The 21443-nt window shown below is 50.2% G+C and overlaps 2 protein-coding genes and 1 long non-coding RNA gene across 4 annotated transcripts in view; 1 reads left to right on the top strand and 2 right to left on the bottom strand.

Moving 5' to 3' along the window:
* The window catches only part of LOC309371822 (carboxyl-terminal PDZ ligand of neuronal nitric oxide synthase protein-like), a 72530-nt gene extending 52494 nt beyond the window's left edge, over positions 1 to 20036 (top strand). For both annotated transcript variants that reach the window (XM_081914870.1, XM_081914871.1), the window contains 2 exons: positions 13425 to 13716; positions 19007 to 20036. In XM_081914870.1, coding sequence (XP_081770996.1) covers positions 13425 to 13716; positions 19007 to 19469 — 755 coding nt within the window. In that variant the 3' untranslated portion in view covers positions 19470 to 20036. The remainder of the gene's footprint in view (positions 1 to 13424; positions 13717 to 19006) is intronic.
* Positions 6799 to 7826, bottom strand: LOC309371913. Its single transcript, XR_014169345.1, has 2 exons — positions 6888 to 7826; positions 6799 to 6848 (listed from the first exon to the last, which is right to left on the bottom strand). It is a non-coding gene; the product is annotated as an uncharacterized lncRNA (long non-coding RNA).
* SPATA46 (spermatogenesis associated 46) lies at positions 8312 to 10012 on the bottom strand. The gene is made up of 2 exons (XM_081914963.1): positions 9852 to 10012; positions 8312 to 8931 (listed from the first exon to the last, which is right to left on the bottom strand). The coding sequence occupies exons 1-2, from the start codon at positions 9955 to 9957 to the stop codon at positions 8408 to 8410; spliced, it is 630 nt and encodes a 209-aa protein (XP_081771089.1). The 5' UTR covers positions 9958 to 10012; the 3' UTR covers positions 8312 to 8407.
* Positions 20037 to 21443: the final 1407 nt, after the last annotated feature.

Raw genomic sequence — 21443 nt, 5'->3', positions numbered from 1 at the left:
GTTGCGGCGCTCATCTCGCTTTATTGACCGAGGGAGCCGGCGTACAGCTTCCGGGTCATGTGGCCACCATGACTAAGCCACTTCTGGCGAACCAGAGCAGCGCACGGAAACGCCGTTTCCCTTCCTGCCGGAGCGGTACCTATTTGTCTACTTGCACTTTGACATGCTTTCGAACTGCTAGGTTGGCAGGAGCAGGGACCGTCCAACGGGAGCTCACCCCATTGCGAGGATTCGAACCGCCGACCTTCTGATTGGCAAGTCCTAGGCTCTGTGGTTTAACCCACAGCGCCACCCTACAAAACAGTAAATCCCACAACTCAGAACTGCAATGAACCAGAGGACCAGAGCAGCACACGGAAACGCCATGTACCTTCCCGCCAGAGCGGTCCCTATTTATCTACTTGCACTTTGACGTGCTTTCAGACTGCTAGGTTGGCAGGAGCAGGGACTGAGCAACGGGAGCTCACCCCGTCACGGGGATTCGAACCGCTGACCTTCTGATCGGCAAGTCCTAGGCTCTGTGGTTTAACCCACAGCCCACCCGCGTCCCTGCAAAATGGACTGCTCACTTTCAGGGAGCTGTTGAGTAAAACAACGGGGTGGTCCCTGCGCAGCATAAACTGAACTAGAACTCAGTCGTGCAAGACAGCATTTCAATCTCTGAGATCTGGCCCATATTATGACTGGCAGCTAGAAGAAGCATTAGTGCCCTTCCTTCCAGCTCAGGTGGTGCAGAGATCCCTGCTGCCCTCTTAATACTGCCCTGAAGAAGCATCATGTGCTCAGAAACATTATGGGGCTGTTGGGCTTTTGCTCAGTTTGACCTTTCCTTAGGTGTTTCCATAGCTCGAATTTTGTTCTGTTCTCCTGCTGCCGCTGCAGACTTTGCCATTATTTAATTTGCAGGCCGTTGCCTCGGTTTGTGAGGAACGATCGCTTCTGTCCTTCCCTGTTGGGGAGCATAAGGCACCAAAGGAAGATTTGGGATTAATATTAATATTTCCAGGGTGTTCTGCAAATCCTCCCAAGGATTTGTTTGCAAACAAGGGTCATGGGATGTAGTTGGAGAAATCACAACGATGAACAGGGAGATACAGCTGCACAGGGAGACACGTTGCATTTAACTGCTGTGCAGTTCTTATTAAGCAAATTGGATTTTTTAATTTTTAAAAAATTCCATGGCAGTTTTCACATAGCATCCACAGGATTCCACCTGTGTCTGCAAGACAAGACCTTTCTTTTGCGGCTGCTCTCCACCCTTTCCTTCCACTCTTGGTTCAGAGAAAGCAATGCAAATGTGATAAGCCATTGAACAAGCTGCGTCCCTTCCCCTCTCTTGTGCAGCTTCAGCAAAGCTTTCTTGGTTTCTTGTGGCATATCCAGGTTTGGAGGGAGGGAGCCCTTAAGCTACTGTTTCCTGGTCTGGATCTCACAGGAAACCGTGGCTTGGGAAAACAAGTGAGTTTCCTGCAAGAGGGAAGCAGCACATGGCTCTCTTAGGTTGAGAAGCCACGGTTTATCTCACCAGGGTTGTTACATCCGGAGCCACTTAAGAGCCAGTGTGGTGTAGTGGTTAAGAGCAGTGGACTTGTAATCTGGGGAACCGGGTTCGCGTCTCCGCTCCTCCACATGCAGCAGCTGGGTGACCTTGGGCTAGTCACACTTCTCTGAAGTCTCTCAGCCCCACTCACCTCACAGAGTGTTTGTTGTGGGTGAGGAAGGGAAAGGAGATTGTTAGCCACTTTGAGACTCCGTAGGGTAGTGATAAAGCGGGATATCAAATCCGAACTCTTCTTCTCTTCTTAACCCGGCAAGTTTGAAGCCAAATTATCTCCCCTGAGGAAGTCAGGCCTATTGTTTGCTCAGTAGTTTGGGCTCTCAGGGATGCAGCTCTGGGAGAAAGTGCCTTTGGGGTGAATTGAGAGGGAGGGCATAATCCTGCTGGTCTTGTTCAGGAAGGGAGCATCCGAGATACTTCTGTGTTTGGGCAAGAGCAATGAAGGGGCTGGGCTGCTGCTCTCAACGTAGGTCAGGCCCTGATATCCCAAGACCTTGCTGAACGCGGGAGGCATGAAAGTGGAGTGAGCTGGACAGTGCCAAATGAATGTTTTTCGAGACGGAATGAGTGTGTGTCGGTCGTAAGGGCAGGAAAGCGCCTGCCATAGAGCAGTCAGGGCAGAGGTGCCAGCATGCCCAGCAACACTGGCAGATGCCTCAGGCAAGAAAATGCAATTTGAAAAGGAAGGCACCTGCTCTCAGTTCATGGGGCAGCTCTCTCACAGCAGCCCAGACTGCTTAGAGCATGGGTAGGCAAACTAAGGCCTGGGGGCCAGATCTGGCCCAATCACTTTCTAAATCCGGCCCACAAATCAGTGTGTTTTTACATGAGTAGAATGTGTCCTTTTACAGTGGTACCTCGGGTTACATATGCTTCAGGTTACATACGCTTCAGGTTACAGACTCCGCTAACCCAGAAATAGTACTTCAGGTTAAGAACTTTGCTTCAGGGTGAGAACAGAAATTGGGCTCCGGCGGCACAGCGGCAGCAGGAGGCCCCATTAGCTAAAGTGGTGCTTCAGGTTAAGAACACTTTCAGGTTAAGAACAGACCTCCGGAACGAATTAAGTTCTTAACCTGAGGTACCACTGTATTTAAAATGCATCTCTGCGTTATTTGTGGAGCCCGCCTGGTGTTTTTACATGAGTAGAATGGGTGCTTTTATTTAAAATGCATCTCTGGGTTATTTGTGGGGAATTTGTTCAATTTTTTTTTTTCAAAATATAGTCCGGCCCCCCACAAGGTCTGAGGGGCAGTGGACCGGCCCCTTGCTGAAAATGTTTGCTGACCCCTGGCTTAGAGGGACTCTCAGAGGAAGGCCTTTCTGCATCTCCTGGCATTCCACAGGTGGTTCCTTCATAAAGCCTCTTGGGATTTCCCTCTCCATTTTTCCTTTCGTTCTCTCCTTTTGCAAAAGCAGTGGATGTTATGGAATTTCTTTCTCTGTAAGTGCACTTAAGCCCTGGCCGGTGGTGTTAGAGCTTCTTGGCTATTGCTAAATAAATCTTCCTTATTTCTCAAGCTGAACTGTCGTCTCTGCTTCCTTTGCTTTCCTTGTATCTTTTCACACTTCCCTCCTTTCTTCTCAATCACCTCGAGTGTTACAAGAAAGATGGCTGGTTTGTTCAGGGTTCCTTACAAGGAGTAGCACAGCAACCTTCAGTTAGAGAACAGGGACCCAAATTTAACACCCTGAGTCTGGAAAAGAGAAAAGGTCATGTGAAAATCTGTGGCTAACACTGGCAGGTCCCAAGGCAGGGTATAAGTAAAGGGACCCCTGACCATTAGGTCCAGTCGTGGCCGACTCTGGGGTTGCGGTGCTCATCTCGCTTTATTGGCCGAAGGAGCCGACGTACAGCTTCCGGGTCATGTGGCCAGCAGGACTAAGCCGCTTCTGGCGAACCAGAGCAGAGCACGGAAACGCCGTTTGCCTTCCCACCGGACTGAGGCCATTTTGGGGTTTAAAGGTCAGCACCAACACACTGAATTGTGCTCGGAAACGTACTGAGAGCCAATGCAGATCTCTCAGGACCAGTGTTATGTGGTCCCGGCGGCCACTCCCAGTCACTAGTCTAGCTGCCGCATTCTGGATTAATTGCAGTTTCCGGGTCACCTTCAAAGGTAGTCCCACATAGAGCGCATCGCAGTAGTCCAAGCGAGAGATAACCAGAGCATGCACCACTCTGGCGAGGCAGTCTGCGGGCAGGGAGGGTCTCAGCCTGCGTACCAGATGGAGCTGATAAACAGCTGCCCTGGACACAGAATTGACCTGTGCCTCCATGGACGTCTGTGAGTCCAGAATGACTCCCAGGCTGTGTACCTGGTCCTTCAGGGGCACAGTTACCCCATTCAGGACCAGGGAGTCCTCCACACCCAGCCACCCCCTGTCCCCCAAAAACAGAACCTCTGTCTCAATCTCAACTTCAATCTCTTAGCCGCCATCCATCCTCCAACCGCCTCCAGGCACTCACACAGTACCTTCACCGCCTTTACTGGTTCTGATTTAAAGGTGAGGTAGAACTAGGTCTGTGCTTTCCAGATCCAGGTCTGAGCACTCCCCCACCCACTGCAAAAGCCCGCTTTTTAATGCTGAATTTGAACAAACGGAAATTTGGGATTTCACCGGATTGCTGTTTGCTCCAGTTTAGCAGTAAAGAGCAGCTTTTTGCAAGGCAAGTGGCCAAAAAGTCGGTGAGGGGGCTCGGACGCAGTGCAGGCCTGTACCTAGAAATGCGGCGCAAAAGGAAGTCTGGATGAGCCCTCGGGCAGCTGTCCCGGACGAGAGTGTGCCTTGAGGCGTGCAGTAATGTTAATGGTGTGTGCCATCCGGAATTATGGTGCTTGGGCTGTTCCCAACCTCCTCACCAAATGGTCTGGGAGCTGTCCTGGTTGTTCTTCTTTCCTTAGCAAAATGCACACCCGCCTCTACGACTGTGCGCTCCTAGGTGGGGAAACCCTGTGAAAAGGCCGCACTTGGAGGGCTACCGTAAGTAGCCGAAATGTTGTGTCTCGGAGGCCCTGGCCGACCGGTGAAAAACCAGCTCTGAGGAATAGCAAAGGGAAAGAGATACTGGGAGGAAAAAGCAGGAACCAAAACAGCCTTTTAAATGATGGCATGAGAGGGTCAGGCCACCCTACTTAGCCCAGCTGCCGGAACAACATGGTCTTCACCTGCTGACGGAAGGACAATGAGGGAGCCCGTTTGGCTCCTCTAGGTAGGGAGTTGTGAAGCTGCCACCACCAAGAAGACCCTCCTCTCCCGCAGCCCCACCTGCGAAGGTCTAGGGACAGAAAGAAGAGCCTTCCCCAAAGATCTCAGAGCCCAGGAAGGTTCATATGGGGGATTAGAGTCCTTCACACAACCTGGGCCTCAGCCAGATTCTACGCAGACATTGCTCCTTCGCACGGGGGCATGAGCGGGGGGACAGACCTGGCTGGGCCGTGTTCCCCCTCGTGTGAAGGAACTCTACCCCAACCCTCAGGGTATAGGCACAGAATCCATTCCCCCCACCTGCCAAATGTGAGGGTGATAGCAGGGCGTTTTCCCCCTACACTAAATGGTCCCTGTCCCCCTTTAATTTTTCTCCATAGGTAAACTGCTCCTGTCTCCTGATCATTGTAATTTCCCCCTTGCAACACTTTTTTCCAAAACACAAAAATCCTTTGGAAATGCTGCAACCAGGACAGCACCAGGACTGAACTGGAAGTGACCCCATACCTTTCCTCTCTAGGAGAACCCCGGACCAGGCTGGCTGGGGCAGATGGGAGTTGGGGGCCCAAGAATGTGGAGGGAGGCACCAGATTGGCTACCCCTGTTTTATAGACCTCCCACCACCCCCATTTTACCAACTCAGTATACAGAGTCAACAGTCTCCTTGAGCATTCCTCCATGAGCCAGCGTGGTGTAGTGGTTAAGAGCGGTGGACTCGTAATCTGGTGAACCGGGTTCGCTTCCCCGCTCCTCCACATGCAGCTGCTGGGTGACCTTGGGCTAGTCAAACTTCTCTGAAGTATCTCAGCCTCACTCACCTCATAGAGTGTTTGTTGTGGGGGAGGAAGGGAAAGGAGATTGTTAGCCACTTTTGGACTCCTTAGGGTAGTGATAAAACAGGATATCAAATCCAAACTCTTCTTCATGATTTTTTCCTAGTCACTTGCAAAGCTTACATTTGAAGTTAGGGAGTGAAGCCTCAATGTCTGGGGCCTGCCCACTGGATCTCAATTTTCATTTTGTTTTCTGTACACCATGTTTGTAGTAGCTCTGAAAGGACCATCTGTTTCGATTTTCACTATTTTAGTGAATAACTCTGTCCTCTTCAAATTTGGCCACCTTGCTGCTCACCCCATTTCTAGGTCATTTAAGAATAAATCAAATAGCATCACTCTCAGGACAGATCCTTCTTCTATTGTGGAATCTTATCAATTTATAACTGCTGTCTCTGTCTTCTTTCTTAACCTTTTAAGGATAATTAATGCTGGCCCAATCCAGGGAACATTTCCAAAATGATACTTTGGAGGTTCCATCCTATATCCAGCAACCCAGAATTTTCTTCCAAACCCTCTACAGCCACTGACTTCTCCTTGGCGTTGCCTGCCCAGCATATGATTTCTGTGCCCCTGCATTAGGTAATTAGATAGCTATTTTATTACAGTCAAAGACCAGATCCCTGCATTGTTTCTCACTAAGTGCCTGTCCTCCTTCCCATTGCCATGCAATCCTTTTAGACCAGACATGTTCAAAATCAGGCATGTCCAACAGGTAGATCGTGATCTACCAATAGATCACTGAATGTCTGAGGTAGATCACTGGCCGATCACAGGCTCCCCCCAAAGAAGCTCAACAACTTTGGCTCCCCTAAAAAACCTCAACTTTTGTGCCCTGCACCCTTAAGAAACAGGCCTTCCTCCTTTTCCTTCCCCCCAAAAAACATTTTTTCTTCCTAAAAAAAGCTCAGCAACTTTGACCTGAACCCCCAAAAAGGGGGGGTAGATCACTGCCAGTTTTTAACACTGTGAGTAGATCGCACTCATGGGAGTTGGCCACCCGTTCTGAATAAAGTGCTCTGTGCCTGTCGCAGTGTTTCCCAACCTTGGGTCGCCAGCTGTTTTTGGACTACAACTCCCATCATCCCTAGCTAGCAACACCAGTGGTCAGGAATGATGGGAATTGTAGTCCTCAAACAGCTGGAGACCCAAGGTTGGGAAACACTGATCTAGGGTACCAGCCAGGTCCATAACAAATTATGCAGCTGACCCAGTTTATTTTTCTGCTATCTTCCCACTTCTCCTGCCTGATACTTCTCTTGCCTGATGCTTCCCACTTCTCTTGCCTGATTCTAAAACGTGTTTCGGAAGCCGGAGATGAGGGCACCTCTCTGATTGCCAGCCTTAAACATTTGCCATAAATGCACCTTCCTGCTCATTCTGCAGTGGCGTCTGCTCCAAGCCTCTTCCAGAGCTATTGATGGCACAGAGCTGGGGTTGAGGAAGGTAGGGAATGAAGCATGCATGTGTAGCATGTAACTGGCAGGACTGCAGCCTCTCCTGCCATGCAGGGCCAGGACTACTCTAGTCCCACAATGAGGGCAGGCAAAGGGCCAGTTGAAGGCCAAAGCCCCCTGAATCGGCACAGAAGAGCTGCAGGCAGTCCGCCCCCCGTCTCATGTGCAGACATGCCCTTGATGCCTCTGTGGCCTGTAGGTTGAATCTGCTGCCTTGGTGTGTCTCCAACTGGAGCGACTGCCCTTTCATGGCAGCCAGGCGCCCTGAAGGTGCCAGGAAGAGGCTCCTGGCATGGTTCTAGCCAGCCTTGCCAGCCTCGCTTGCCTTGGTGACCATGCCAGAGGAACACAGGAGCCTTAGTAAACAGCCACCAGATGAGCGGTGGGGATGCTTTGGGGCAGGGCGAGCCGAGTTGCGGGCAGGCCTCAGCCAGCACCAGAGTTTGTCAGCAATGTCTAGGCAACACGATGACCATGTACATACGCAATAGACAATCTTTATAGAATTCCTTCAAACCATAAGAAGTACAAAATGAAATCTTTCGTCTCAAAGTCTCTGAAAATCTTTAAATGAGGCGAGGTACCAGACTTTGTACGATGAAAGACAAGCTGTGAAGCTTTGTCTATTCAGCAAATATGATGCCCAAGACTGGACAGTGATTCCGGATATTGACTACTGTTTCGTAGAATTCTTTGTCAGCGTGGTGGGAGGATATAGACTTGCATTCTACATTATTACGTGAGCACTGTTCCACAGCATTTGATATTTTCATTTACACACATTCATTCGAAATAAGATGGGTTTATGAAGCAATTCTATATCCTCCACCGTGCTGACGAAGAATTCTACAAAACAGTAATCAATATCCGGATTCACTGTCCAGTGTTGGACATCATGTTCGCTTGTCTTTCATCATACAAAGTCTGGTGCCTCGCTTCCTTTAAAGATTTTCAGAGACTTTGAGACGAAAGATTTCATTTTGTTCTTCTTATGGTTTGAAGGAATTCTAGAAAGATTGTCTATTGCGTACGTACATGGTCATCGTGTTGCCTAGACATTGCTGACGTTCTCTTTGCAACACAGGGGTTTGTTTGGTTACTTATTGAGGCACCAAAGTTTGAGCAGCATCAGCGGTGGAAATAACCGTGAGGGGCAAGCTCAGGGAGGAGGAGGTCTGAGGAAGAGGCTTCTCCCTTTTGGGAACAGAGACCCCAGGCAAGGAAGGGAGCGAGGTTATGGTGGAACAGCGAGCTTGCTCTAAGCGGCATCAATAACTTGCTTTATTTTGGAGCTGCGGGGGAGAGGACGGGCGCCCGCTGGCTGCGGCGCCTCTCGCAGACGGACATTGCTATTTGAGCATTTTGTGGCTGCCCGCTGGGTGATTACTGGGCCGCCATTTGCGCTCCTTCCCCCACAGGGCTTTGAGCTTGTGGTAATAGACCCGGCAGCTGAAGCCCTCCTGGGCTCCACGTTTGATGTGGGCCTTGAGCGAGCGCAAAGTCGGGAACATTCGGCAGCAGGCCACACATTGGCACCCATGTGGGGGCCGCCACTTGGAAGCCAATAGGATGTCCTGGGAAGTGATGCAGTCCATGGCCTTTCTGCTGCCGCCACCGCCACTACTCTCTTGGGGATAAGTTTTCTCCAGGGAGCCGGACGAAGAGGAGCCACTGTCCACGTTGTCTCCGGCAGGCCCAGTGTCCGCTGGGACTTCTTGGCTGTTGCCTCCCAGTGTCCCTGGGAAACCACAGGAGTCGGTTTGGCTGTCTTGGTCCATGCACACAAAGTAGCTGTAGGGGGAATACCAGGGGCGGTAGATGGTGCAGTTCTGCTGCGGAGGCTCCCCGCTCTGCAGTTCCGCGAGGAGGCAGTCTGGCAAAAGAAAAGGGGGAGTGAGCCTTGTGACTTTCGCAGACCTGGCCAGCACCGTGTGATGGTAGGTGCGGTAAGCTAAAAGGTAAAGGCAATGGTGGAGCAAGCCGATCAGGTGCCTGTGGTGGCGTGTGTGCCCTGCGCCCAGGAGCGGGGCCAGATGCCCTTGGGGCAGCACCAGCCGGGGCCGGACGCTCCACAAGGCCTCCAAGGAATCTGCCTTCCTCCTCCCACTCAGCTGCCCTACAGCTGAGGGTGAGGCGACGGGCAGGCCGATTGGGGCAGCGCGGAGCCTGTGGGCGCGCTGCAGGCCCCGCGGTGAGTGCCGCCTGGCATTTTGGCACACCCTCGGTGGTGACACCTGGGGTGGCCCACCCCCAGCGCACCCTCTTCCTCCACCCCTAAGTAAAGGACCCCTGGATGGTTAAGTCCAGCGAAAGACGACTATGGGGTTGTAGCGCTCATCTCGATTTCAGGCCGAGGGAGCCAGCGTTTGTCCACTGGCAGCTTTCCGGGTCATGTGGCCAGCAGGACTAAACTGCATCTGGCACAACAGGACACCGTGACGGAAACCAGAGCGCACGGAAACACCATTTACCTTCCCGCCACAGCAGTACCTATTTATCCACTTGCGCTGGCATGCTTTTGAACTGCTAGGTTGGCAGGAGCTGGGACAGAGCAACGGGAGCTCACACTGTTGTGGGGATTCGAACTGTCAACCTTCCGATCGGCAAGCCCAAGAGGCTCGGTGGTTTAGACCACAGTGCCACCCGCGTCCCATGCATTCCTATACTACTGCAGGCTAGGTTACTCCTCATTCTTCTACCCCATTTCACATTTCATTCAGAAAACATTTGCTTCTGCTCAAACTGTTCCGGGGGTACTTTTTCCTGGCACTCCCCCGTCCCCCTCCAGCTCACCTGGCAAGCTGCTTTTGTGCATGGGGCATGATAAGTCAGGTACACTCTTCAGGGCAAAGCTGGGGAGACGTGGCCCAGAGATTGTCAAGAGGGAAAAATTTTCCATGTCCTCTCAGACACTCCTTCACTAAAAGGGCCCATTGTGGTGCAAAGCTTTCTCCGGGCAAAGGACCAGGTAGCCAGCTGGCCTTGTGACATCATCTCCTGACCTAACAAACAGAGACTGCTGGCACCTGGGCATGACTTTGTAGAGGCTGCTGGCTGCCAAGGGCAAGTTGTGGGGGGAGCCTTTCTATGTGGGTCTCATGCTGAATCCTCCTCGAGGGGAGAGATGCGTAGGACAGGCTACACAGATGCAATCAAAAGTGGTTCTGTGTCCTTCGCGAGGTATCTCAGCCCCATCGTCCTAATTTACCGCCTCTAACGAGAAAAGCAACAATCGGTGGATTAAAATGAGACACAGGCTCTGAGCAGAGGAGGATTTGCCAGGAAAATCTCACCTAAAGAGATGCCTTGCGATAATTTTTTTAATGAAGTGATTGAAGTGGCTTAACCACGGATGAGAAGAGTATTACAAAAACAATATGGTATAACCAGGGAAAAGGGGAAGGAGGCAAAAACTGAGTTAAAAATATTTGGCTTGGCAAGCAGATTTAAGTCAGAATGTGGAAGGAGAGAGGAAAAGAGTGGAGAATTAGAGAAGAGACACTTAAAAGATAATGAGAGCTTGAAGCAGATCTGAAACGAAAAAGGGAGTCGAAGGGAAGAGGAGAAACGTGATCACAATGACATGCACTCTAAAGGAGACCATTGGCCAAATTTTGAATAGGAGTAAGCAAAAGAGGGAAACGGTCAAGGGTGAAGTGTGAGGAAGTTCAAGAGAGTTTGAGAAAACTCATGAAGAGGGGAAAGAAATGATGGAAGAAGGGTAATGGGAAATATAACATCCGGAGAGATGGAAACCAACATGCCGAAATAGAATGAGGGTAATAAGTGCCAAAACACAACCAGCCGAGTGAACTGAAAAGGGAAGAGGAAATTAACCAAATGGAAAGAGGAAAGGACGAGTAAATGAATCGCTAGTGAAGAATAGATTAAAGCAACTTGAAATGGAGTAAATTGTCGTTGGGATCCATTTGTCTCAAGAGACGATGGAGTGCGCCTCTGGGGGTTAAAGTCAAACCACTGTTTTATCAGCACCAAAGTGATCTCTCCAGGGTGCAAGCCTGGGCAGTGGTATGTGAAGGTCCTGGGCAGCCCAGACAACAAGACCTACCTCTTGGCCTCACCATTGCATAGCTGTCAACTTACAGATTTGAAAATAAGGGACCAGCAGCCTCGAAAATAAGGGATCAGCAGCCAAAATAAGGGATTTTGGCTTAGCTTATGCATAAATCCGCCACTCATGGAGCCATGCTGCTTTGGCTGCGACTGACTGTGTTTTGCAGGGGGTTGGACTAGATGATCCTAAGGGTCTCCAACCCCGACCAAAGAGTGGCAGACAAAACTGATGAACGACGTCGAGATGGCAAAGCTTACAGGCGGAATTAGAAACCAGGAAGAGAACCTCTTTAATAAAGAAGGGGGAAAGTTTATAATTTAGTTGAAAAGCTATTGTAAAGGGTTACATACATTGGTAGGATTGACAGAAAACTTGTAGTAAAAATTTGAACTATGGATGGACAATTGATTTATAAAAATAGAGTTATGAAAGGGATGCAGAGGGGGAAATCACTACATTAAGATGCTCCACTGCTTGGAGGGTATGCTAAGCAGCACGTCGGGGCTGCCATCGTCCTGGCGCGAGGAGTTCCATTGGCCCTTCCCTGCCCGAGAGAGAGGGAGGGAGGGAGACTCTTGCCCACTCCGTCCGCAAGCTTGGCATGAGGCGGTTGCGGTGCCACCACGGCCGCTGAAGCACCGCCCTTCTGCGTCCCTCCCCATCCCCGCCTCTTCCTCCTCCCTCAGGCCGCCGCCTCCAGCCCCGCTGCCGCCTCTGGCTTCCCCTGGCAGCGCGGCGGAAGTCTCGCAAGAGAGGGGTTGCCTGCCTGCCTGCCCACCACCACCTGTCTTCTCACGGCGGAGGACCCTGAGCCGCTGCTTCCCTCCCGAGCCGGGCGAGCATGAAACCCGGGAAATTTAAGGGACATCATCAATCCAGGATAGCAGCGGGAAACGGCGCTGGGATAAGAGAGTTTCTCGCCAAATAAGGGACGGTTGACAGTTTTGCACCAATGGGGTCTAAAGGAAAGCAGAGATTTATAAGCCTGCTTCCTAAGGAAACAGGAAAGCCTATGTACAGAAGTGTCCTAGGACAAAACTGGGAAAGTAACTATGGGCTTTTTAATTGACTGAATAGACTTTCTGCCCTTTGGGGAACTTGATTTCTTAAATGCACACCTTCCCCTTCCTTGTGTCCCTGGTGAGAAAAGCCAATCATGGCTTTCTTCCTTTGGCAACTGAGACGGCAATGGCCATTTCTAGACTGGGAGAGCCTCGCCACGGCCATCCACGCAGTGATAATCTCCATGTTGGATCGCTGCAGTCCACTCTATCTGGGGCCCAGAAAATCTGCACTTGGTGAAAAATACAGCGATGTGGCTAGTCACTGGGGCAGAATATTATGATCACGTTATGTGTCTTGCTGAAAAAAATTGCACCGGCTTCCAGTTAGCTTCCGGCTCAGTTCAAAGGGCTGGTGTTAATTATAGGCTCTTGAGACCAGTATAGCTTAAAGTTGTCTCACCACTGATAACCGTGTTCCTCAAGAGAAGGCCTCCTGCAGATACCAGTTCACTAGGAGGTCCATCCCATGCCGTGTTAGAATTGGGATTCTCTCTTACGCTGTGTTTCAGGCAACCACCATCTCGGTTATCATTATCAGTGTCTATTGAAGAACTTGCTTTTCTTTTTCCCTTTTTAAAAATAATTTTCATTCGTTTTCAATTACAACCCAATAATAGCCTCATTATAACAATGCCAAATTATAGCACAATTACTAATACCAATCATTCAGGTACCAAATTATATCATTTAGGTGGCCCCCGCGTGCTAGATAAGATGGTTTGATGATTTGCTTTATTTCTGCATTCCGAAATCTTATTAATTTCAATTACACTCCAGTCAAAATAATCCATTCATATTGACACATTAAGTGGTTTATAAAAACTACAAGTGAGGCAGTAAGACTATATCCTTGTTCTTCCGGTGTGTGGCAATTATTCTGTCCGTAGTTTTTCTTCCTGTCCTTGTAAAATATTACAAAAATCACATTGTCCCAATATATAACCTGCTTTTGCCATCTTTTCCTCTCAGCCTGGGAAGGAGAGTGATTTGAAGAACTCGCTTTTCAAGAAGATTTTCATCCCAGCTTGTGTTTATATTGGACTTGAAGCTCTTTGGTTATTAATACACATAGCTGGTTAATTTGCCTTGTGTTCTATGGGAAGAAATTCATTCATTAAACAGATAACAAATGCACATGAAAAACAATTGATCAGGCTAAGCTGTGTGAAGAGGGATTTTCCAGGCAACTGTCCCACTCACACAGGTGCCATTTTGTTTCTTTTCTAGTTGACCAAAATACGTATGAGAATTCAAACACTACCGCTGCAACAAAGCTGCCGGCTGCCAAATCAGTCTCCCTTCACCCCAGATCCTCCCCCCGTGTGAGTCCTCGAGGCCCCCCCGAGTGGGTGGGGGGCAGCCAGCACTTGAAGAACCTGAGCAAGACGATGGGTGCGAAAGTCAACGACTTGCTACGCAGGAAAGAGACCAGCAACCACAGCAGCTTTGGGGTAACCGAAGTGAATGAGCGTGCTGGGGCCGCCCTCTCCTGTGGGCAAGGCCAGGACCAGGAGGAATGGTAAGTGGGCTCAATAATAATAATAATAATAATAATAATAATAATTTATTTGTACCACGCCCATCTGGCTGGGTTTCCCAGGCCACTCTGGGTGGCTTCCATAGAAACCAAAAATACACTAAAATATCACAGATTAAAAACTTCCCTGAAAAAGGCTGCCTTAAGATGTCTTCTGAATGTCAGGTAGTTATTTATTGCTTTGACATCTTATGGGAGGGCGTTCCACAGGGCAGGTGCCACTACTGAGAAGGCCCTCTGCCTGGTACCCTGTAGCTTTGCTTCTCGCAATGAGGGAACCGCCAGAAGGCCCTTGGCGCTGGACCTCAGCGTCCAGGCAGAACGATGGGGGTGGAGGCGCTCCTTCAGGTATACTGGGCCGAGGCCGTTTAAGGCTTTAAAGGTAAACACCAGCACTTTGAATTGTGCTTGGAAACGTACTGGGAGCCAATGTAGGTCTTTCAAGACCAGTGTTATGTGGTCTCGGCGGCTGCCCCCAGTCACCAGTCTAGCTGCCGCATTCTGGATTAGTTGTAGTTTCCGAGTCACCTTCAAAGGTAGCCCCACGTAGAGCGCATTGCAGTAGTCCAAGCGGGAGATAACCAGAGCATGCACCACTCGGCGGGCAGGTAGGGTCTCAGCCTGCGCACCAGGTGGAGTTGGTAGACAGCTGCCCTGGATACAGAATTGACCTGGGCCTCCATGGACAGCTGTGAGTCCAAAATGACTCCCAGGCCGCGCACCTAGTCCTTCAGGGGCACAGTTACCCTATTCAGGAACAGGGAGTCCTCCACACCAGCCCGCCCCCTGTCCCCCAAAAACAGTACTTCTGTCTTGTCAGGATTCAACCTCAATCCATTAGCCGCCATCCATCCTCCAACTGCCTCCAGGCACTCACACAGGACCTTCATCGCCCTCACTGGTTCTGATTTGAAAGAGAGGTAGAGCTGGGTATCATCTGCATATTGAGGGACACCCAGTCCAAACCCCCTGATGATCTCTCCCAGCAGTTTCATATAGATGTTAAAAAGCATGGGGGAGAGGATGGAACCCTGAGGCACCCCACAAGTGAGGGCCCAGGGGTCTGAACATTTATCCCCCACCACCACTTTCTGGACACGGTCCAGGAGGAAGGAGCGAAACCACTGCATAACAGTGCCCCCAGCTCCCAGCCCCTCTAGACGGTCCAGAAGGATGTTATGGTTGATTGTATCAAAGGCCGCTGAGAGATCCAGCAGAACTAGGAAACAACTCTCACCTTTGTCCCTAGCTCGCCGGAGATCATCAACCAGCGTGACCAAGGCAGTTTCAGTCCCATGATGAGGCCTGAACCCCGATTGGAAGGGATCCAAATGGTCCGCATCCTCCAGGCGTGCCTGGAGTTGTTCAGCAACCACCCACTCAATCACCTTGCCCAAGAATGGAAGATTTGAGACTGGGCTTAATAATAATAATAATAATAATAATAATAATAATAATAATAATAATAATTTATTATTTGTACCCTGCCCATCTGGCTGGGTTTCCCCAGCCACTCTGGGCGGCTTCCACAAAGACCAAAAATATACTAAGATGTCACACATTAAAAACTTCCCTGAACAGGGCTGCCTTCAGATGTCTTCTGAATGTCAGGTAGTTGAGGCCATTTAGAGCTTTAAAGGTCAGTACCAATACTTTGAATTGTGCTCGGAAACGTACTGGGAGCCAATGTAGGTCTTTCAAGACTGGTGTTATGTGGTCTCGGCAGCCACCCCCAGTCACCAGTCTAGCTGCCGCATTCTGGATTAGTTGTAGTTTCCGAGTCACCTTCAAAGGTAGCCCCACGTAGAGCTCCAGAGCCATTAGTGGTCACTACTGTTTGCAGCTTCCTCAGGTCACTGATATAGGAATTTAGGACTTTACCTGAGGCCCCCCTCCCCCACTGCCAGAGGATGCAGGTGGCACTGTGCTCTAAACCACCTGAGCTCAGAGCCTGAGCTCAGAGCCTGTGTCTCATTTTAATCCACCGATTGCTGCCTTTCTCGTTAGAGGCGGTAAATTAGGACGATGGGACTGAGATACCTCGCGAAGGACACCGAACCACTTTCAGTTGCATCTGTGTAGCCTGTCCTACACATCTCTTTTTTTAAAAAAATGATATTTATTAGAGTTTCAAATAATACATAAAAAAGTAAAACAAAAAAGAAAAAGAAAAAAAGAAAAATTCAACATTTACAATCCATATTTTCAATACCTTTTTTCCGCAACTTCCCCTCACCTCCCCTTCTTGTATTCCATATCCAAAAGTTTGTTCAGCAAGTTCTTATCCCTAAATTTTAACCTTAATTTATTGTTATGTTAAATTCAATTTATATATCAACTTTTAGCTTATACAGTGGTGCCTCGCAAGACGAAATTAATTCGTTCCGCAAGTCTTTTCGTCTTGCGAGTTTTTCGTCTTGCAAAGCACGGTTTCCCATAGGAATGCATTAAAAATCAATTAATGCGTTCCTATGGAAACCAAACCGCCTTCAGACCAGGTCTGGGGACAGTCTGTCCCCCGACCTCTTCTGAAGGCTGGCGGGGGCGAAAGTCTTTGCTTCCCCTCCGCCTGCCTTCCCGGGACAGCGGAGACTTTTCCGCTGTCCGGGGCGATCTTAAAATGCTGGCGGGCAGCAGCAAAGCCTTCGCTGCCGCCCGCCAGCATTTTAAGATCGCCCCGGAGCAGCGGAGGAATTCTCAGCTGTCCCGGGGCGATTTAAAAGCCCCCGGTTAGGCAGGCGGGGGGCAAAGCCTTTTGCCCCCCGTCCGCCTTGGGAAGAGGTCCTGGACCTCTTCCGAAGGCGGGCGGGGGGCAAAAGTCTTTGTCCCCCCTGCCTGCCTTTCCGGGAGAGCTCTTTCCGGGAGAGTCCAGGACCTCTTCCCAAGGCGGGCGGGGGGCAAAAGTCTTTGCTCCCCCCGCCTGCCTTCAAAAGCCGTCCGGGATAGCGGGAAGCGCTTCCCTGCTATCCCGGACCGCTTTTAAAATGCTGGCGGTGGGGAGCAAAGCCTTTCGCCCCTGCCGGCCTTCCTGGACCTCTTCTGAAGTCCGGAGGGGGGGAAAAGGCTTTGCTCCCCACCGCCAGCATTTAAAAAAAGGTCCCCGGAGATTTCCCTATGGGCTTTCGTCTTGCGATGCAAGCCCATAGGGAAAATCGTCTAGCGAAGCGTCGCAAAAACCGAAAAACCCTTTCGTCTTGCGGGTTTTTCGTCTTGCGAGGCATTCGTCTTGCGGGGCACCACTGTATACACCAATCATTATACTTAAAGACTTTTCCTAAGATCGTCCCAGTTTCCCTTCCACGAACTCCCCATTTTACAACTAGTGGCAACACACTGTCCTACACATCTCTCCCCTCGAGGAGGATTCAGCATGAGACCCACATAGAAAGGCTCCCCCCACAACTTGCCCTTGGCAGCCAACAGCCTCCACAAAGTCATGCCCAGGTGCCAGCAGTCTCTGTTTGTTAGGTCAGGAGATGATGTCACAAGGCCAGCTGGCAACCTGGTCCTTTGCCCGGAGAAAGCTTTGCACCACAAATGGGCCCTTTTAGTGAAGGAGTGTCTGAGAGGACATGGAAAATTTTTCCCTCTTGACAATCTCTGGGCCACGTCTCCCCAGCTTTGCCCTGAAGAGTGTACCTGACTTAACATGCCCCGTGCACAAAAGCAGCTTGCCAGGTGAGCTGGGAGGGAGGGGGGAGTGCCAGGAAAAAGTGCCCCCGGAACAGTTTGAACAGAAGCAAATGTTTTCTGAATGAAATGTGAAATGGGGTAGAAGGATGAGGAGGAACCTAGCCTGCGGTAGTATAGGAATGCATGGGACGCAGGTGGCACTGTGGTCTAAACCACGAGCCTCTTGGGCTTGCTGATCAGTAGCTTGGCGGTTCAAATCCCCATGACGGGGTGAGCTCCCGTTGCCCTGTCCCAGCTCCTGCCAACCTAGCAGTTTGAAAGCACGCCAGCGCAAGTAGATAAACAGGTATTTCTGTGGTGGGAAGTAAATGGTGTTTTCATGCACTCTGGCTTCAATCACAGTGTTCCGTTGCATTAGATGCAGTTTAGTCCTGCTGGCCACATGACCTGGAAAGCTACCAGTGGACAAATGCCGGCTCCCTTGACCTGAAAGCAAGATGAGGGCTGCAACCCCATAGTTGCCCTTGACTGGACTTAACTGTCCAGGGCAGGCATAGGCAAACTCGGCCCTCCAGATGTTTTGGGACTACAGCTCCCATCATCCCTAGCTATCAGGACCAGTGGTCAGGGATGATTGGAACTGTTGTCTCAAAACATCTGGAGGGCCGAGTTGGCCTATGTCCAGGGGTACCTTTACCTTTTTGCTGCCAGAGGACTCTTGGCTGTGCTGTGCTGGGGCTGGAGTTGGAATCATGACAACATCTGAACTCCCAAAGCTCACAACCCCCATGGGCTCACACCTTTCAGAGGTTTAAGTCCCAGGACATCCAGCTAACAGAAGGTCGTGAAAAGTGGTACTAGGCCATTTTGCCCATTGCTACACTTGATTTAAGGGGACGCGGGTGGCGCTGTGGGTAAAACCTCAGCGCCTAGGACTTGCCGATCAGAAGGTCAGCGGTTCAAATCCCCGCGACGGGGTGCGCTCCCATTGCTCGGTCCCTGCTCCTGCCAACCTAGCAGTTTGAAAGCAGGCCAGTGCAAGTAGATAAATAGGTACTGCTCCGGCGGGAAAGTAAACAGCGTTTCCGTGTGCTGCTCTGGTTCACTAGAAACGGCTTAGTCATGCTGGCCACATGACCCGGAAGCTGTACGCCGGCTCCCTCGGCCGCGAGATGAGCGCCGCAACCCCAGAGTCGGTCACCACTGGACCTAATGGTCAGGGGTCCCTTTACATCTACCTTTACACTTGATTTACATGTGCACCAGAAAGCAGTGCACCACAATAGGTAGGTGGAAGATGGGATGGGACTCCCCACCAGATCAGCCCTGGGGTGGAAGAAGAACTAAGAACCTGCGCTCTTAAGGAGGTGTATTCTTTCGAAGAGCTGGAAGAATTTGTGCCAATTTTAAGCTGTGCTGCCCCAGTATGCGAAGTGCTGACAGTCTTCTGCATGCTACACATTCTAGCTTTGGTCGAAATGGAAGCCATTAGCTCTTGCCATCTTGTTTCTTAGAAAGAATCTGGTGACACAGAAGACCTGTGAGCCATGATTGGTTTCAAGCCATGCTTTTCAAAGGATTCGGTAATGCACCGTTCTCATTGAGTGCCTCCCTTAACCATTTCTTCTTATGCTTGTAGGCAGGTTCCTATCGATGCCATTCCGCGGCTCAATCCACCCCCGGAGATTACCAAGAAGCGCACCCCAAGAGCTCTGAAGACCACCCAAGATATGTTGATTGCCTCCCAGCCATTGGTAGGTAGCGCCGAGGCTTCTTTCCCAGAAGGAAGCCAGGAACACGGATGCCAGCCTTCCAGGAGAGAGGCAACGCGGAGCGAAATGGGTTTGTTGACGCAGGAGGAGGTTGGGACCAGCCACAGCCGGGCCTGTGAGGTGCCTGATCTCATCTATAAGGAGAATTTGGAGCCTAAACTAAACACTGCTTACAGGATACCTCCCTCCCCGGAAAATGTGGCGCTCAGTTTGAGTGCGGGCAAGAGCCCTCCCGAATGCCAGTTTGAGAGCAGTGTGGCCCCCTCCACAGCGGAGACGTCCACCCTGGAAGCTGAAGGTCACAGTCCAGATTTGCTGTCGTTTGAGTAGAATCATCTCGGCTGCTCCCGTTTCGTAGCAAGACTGTCCCTGCTTCGGTTGCTGCTTTCTAACATTTCTTGAGCCTGGTGACGGAACGGACCCCACATCGCCAGAGGACGGCTCCAGTTGGGTAAAGGTGTGGGCAGGAGGTCAAGAAAGGCAGATGTTCTTTCCAGCACCCAGACATGTTTGCATTGGGCGTGGGGAGCCAGCCATTGGGGGCTCTGGGCTGCCTGGGGTGCTTTGCTAACCAGTGGAGCATCTGTGGACCTTCCTGAGCAAACATCACCTCCGTTGGGGCGTTGGGAATGCTGAAACTGCACAGCCAGAATGAGAATCACTTCCCTCCAGAGACCGGTCCTCGTGAGCAGAGCTGGAAAGTGCTGTTGTTTAGCTGTTGTCCGGCTGTTTTACCGTAGCGCTGTGCCTTCTTCATGCCAGTTCTGCCACCCGGGACTCTGATCCCTACAGCTGTCTATATTCATCGGAGCTTCACGGTGCCTGGTGAGCAATTCAGAGTCAAATCACCGCTGTGCCGGTAGCCTTGCCAGTCGCTAGCCTTGCCCCTTAGGAGTCTACTGTATTTCTCCTAGCCGGCGGGGCTGAAGGTGAAGCGTCTTGCATCTCGTGCCGAACTTCCGCATAAGGAAGCACTTGAAGCCAGCTTCGTTGACAAATCCCTTAAAACCTCACGGCGAGAAGCAAAAGGGTCTTCTGCTTACAGCCACTCTCACAGTCCTGTTCCTGTTCCTCCTCTGCTCGGACCAAGACCTACCTTCCTTCTTCTATTTGAGCTGTGTTTGACTCCAACAGGCCTTCTAATAAAACTCTTGTTTCTGGAATTCCTGGCAGAGTCCTATTTATTCAGGTGACCAGAGACCTTAATCTCTCTTGCCAAGTTGATGTTCTCGTTAAGCACACAAGATTCCTAGACCTTGTTGGGGGGAAATCCTTCAGGATTCTGCTCAAGAGCCGCCTGTCCTGTCAGTGTCTTCCAGGAATACAGTCTTTGCTGCTTCTATCTCCCTTAGGAGTGTACCTCATTGTCTTTCTAGAAGTCCTTAACCTTTTCCTCCCCCCTTTACTGTCCAGACTCAGCGCTGGGTGTTTTCAAGCCAAAGAGAGAGCAATGAGCAACTTGTACTGAAATCAGTGTGCTCTCTGTCATCTGCTGGTGTTTCCTTTACCCTTCCTCTCACTTTACCTCAGGATATGAAGATGGCAAAAGCCCCTTCCATCTGACTTGCACTACAGATGCCCGGCTACATTTCAGATGGATGGCAAGCATATTCAGCAATACTATTTGCAAATGCCAATCAAACGGCTTTAACTCCGTTGTTCGTGAAGAGCAGATGAAACGCCACAGCTGCACGATCACCACAGATGCTCATATGATTTCCAAACAGTCTCAGGCCACCAGACATTCTGGACAAGGGCGTTCGACCTCGCTGGTGAATTTTCACATACCTGGTTACATCATTTGTCTTTTATACAAGTATTTGAAATTCAGCGAACCTTCCTATTTATCGCCAAAGTGTTTCTGTTACTTAGCAAGTTTTATATACCACTTAATCAGGAAAAAACAATCTCTTAACAGTTTACATAAAATGGTACAATATGTTAAATGAGATACTTTGATTTCAATGTGCAATTTGTAATTAACATTGGTAAGGCTCCCCCCACTTTTTTTTTTCATCTCTCAATTTTGCTGGGTTTGAAGTGAGAAATTCCACGAGTTGTCAGTTACTGAAAAGTACTAATTATGACTGCACGATATATCAAATGCTGTAAGATGAATTATACACACAGAGAGAGAAAGATTAGGTGTGTGCCTAAGAGTCAGACAAGTTCCCGATCTGAATCAAGCTGATTTGGAGAAAATCAGGAGATGTCTGAGCCAAACTGGGCTGCCTCCAAAATGTTCTAAACCAAATTAGATCCCCTCAAAGCCTTGTGCATATTAATTCAGAGATTTGGAGGCAG

This window comes from Podarcis melisellensis (genome assembly GCF_964234715.1).
Source record: "Podarcis melisellensis genome assembly, chromosome: 6".
Taxonomy (NCBI): Eukaryota; Metazoa; Chordata; class Lepidosauria; order Squamata; family Lacertidae; genus Podarcis; species Podarcis melisellensis.
This window is presented reverse-complemented; position numbering and strand designations above follow the sequence as displayed.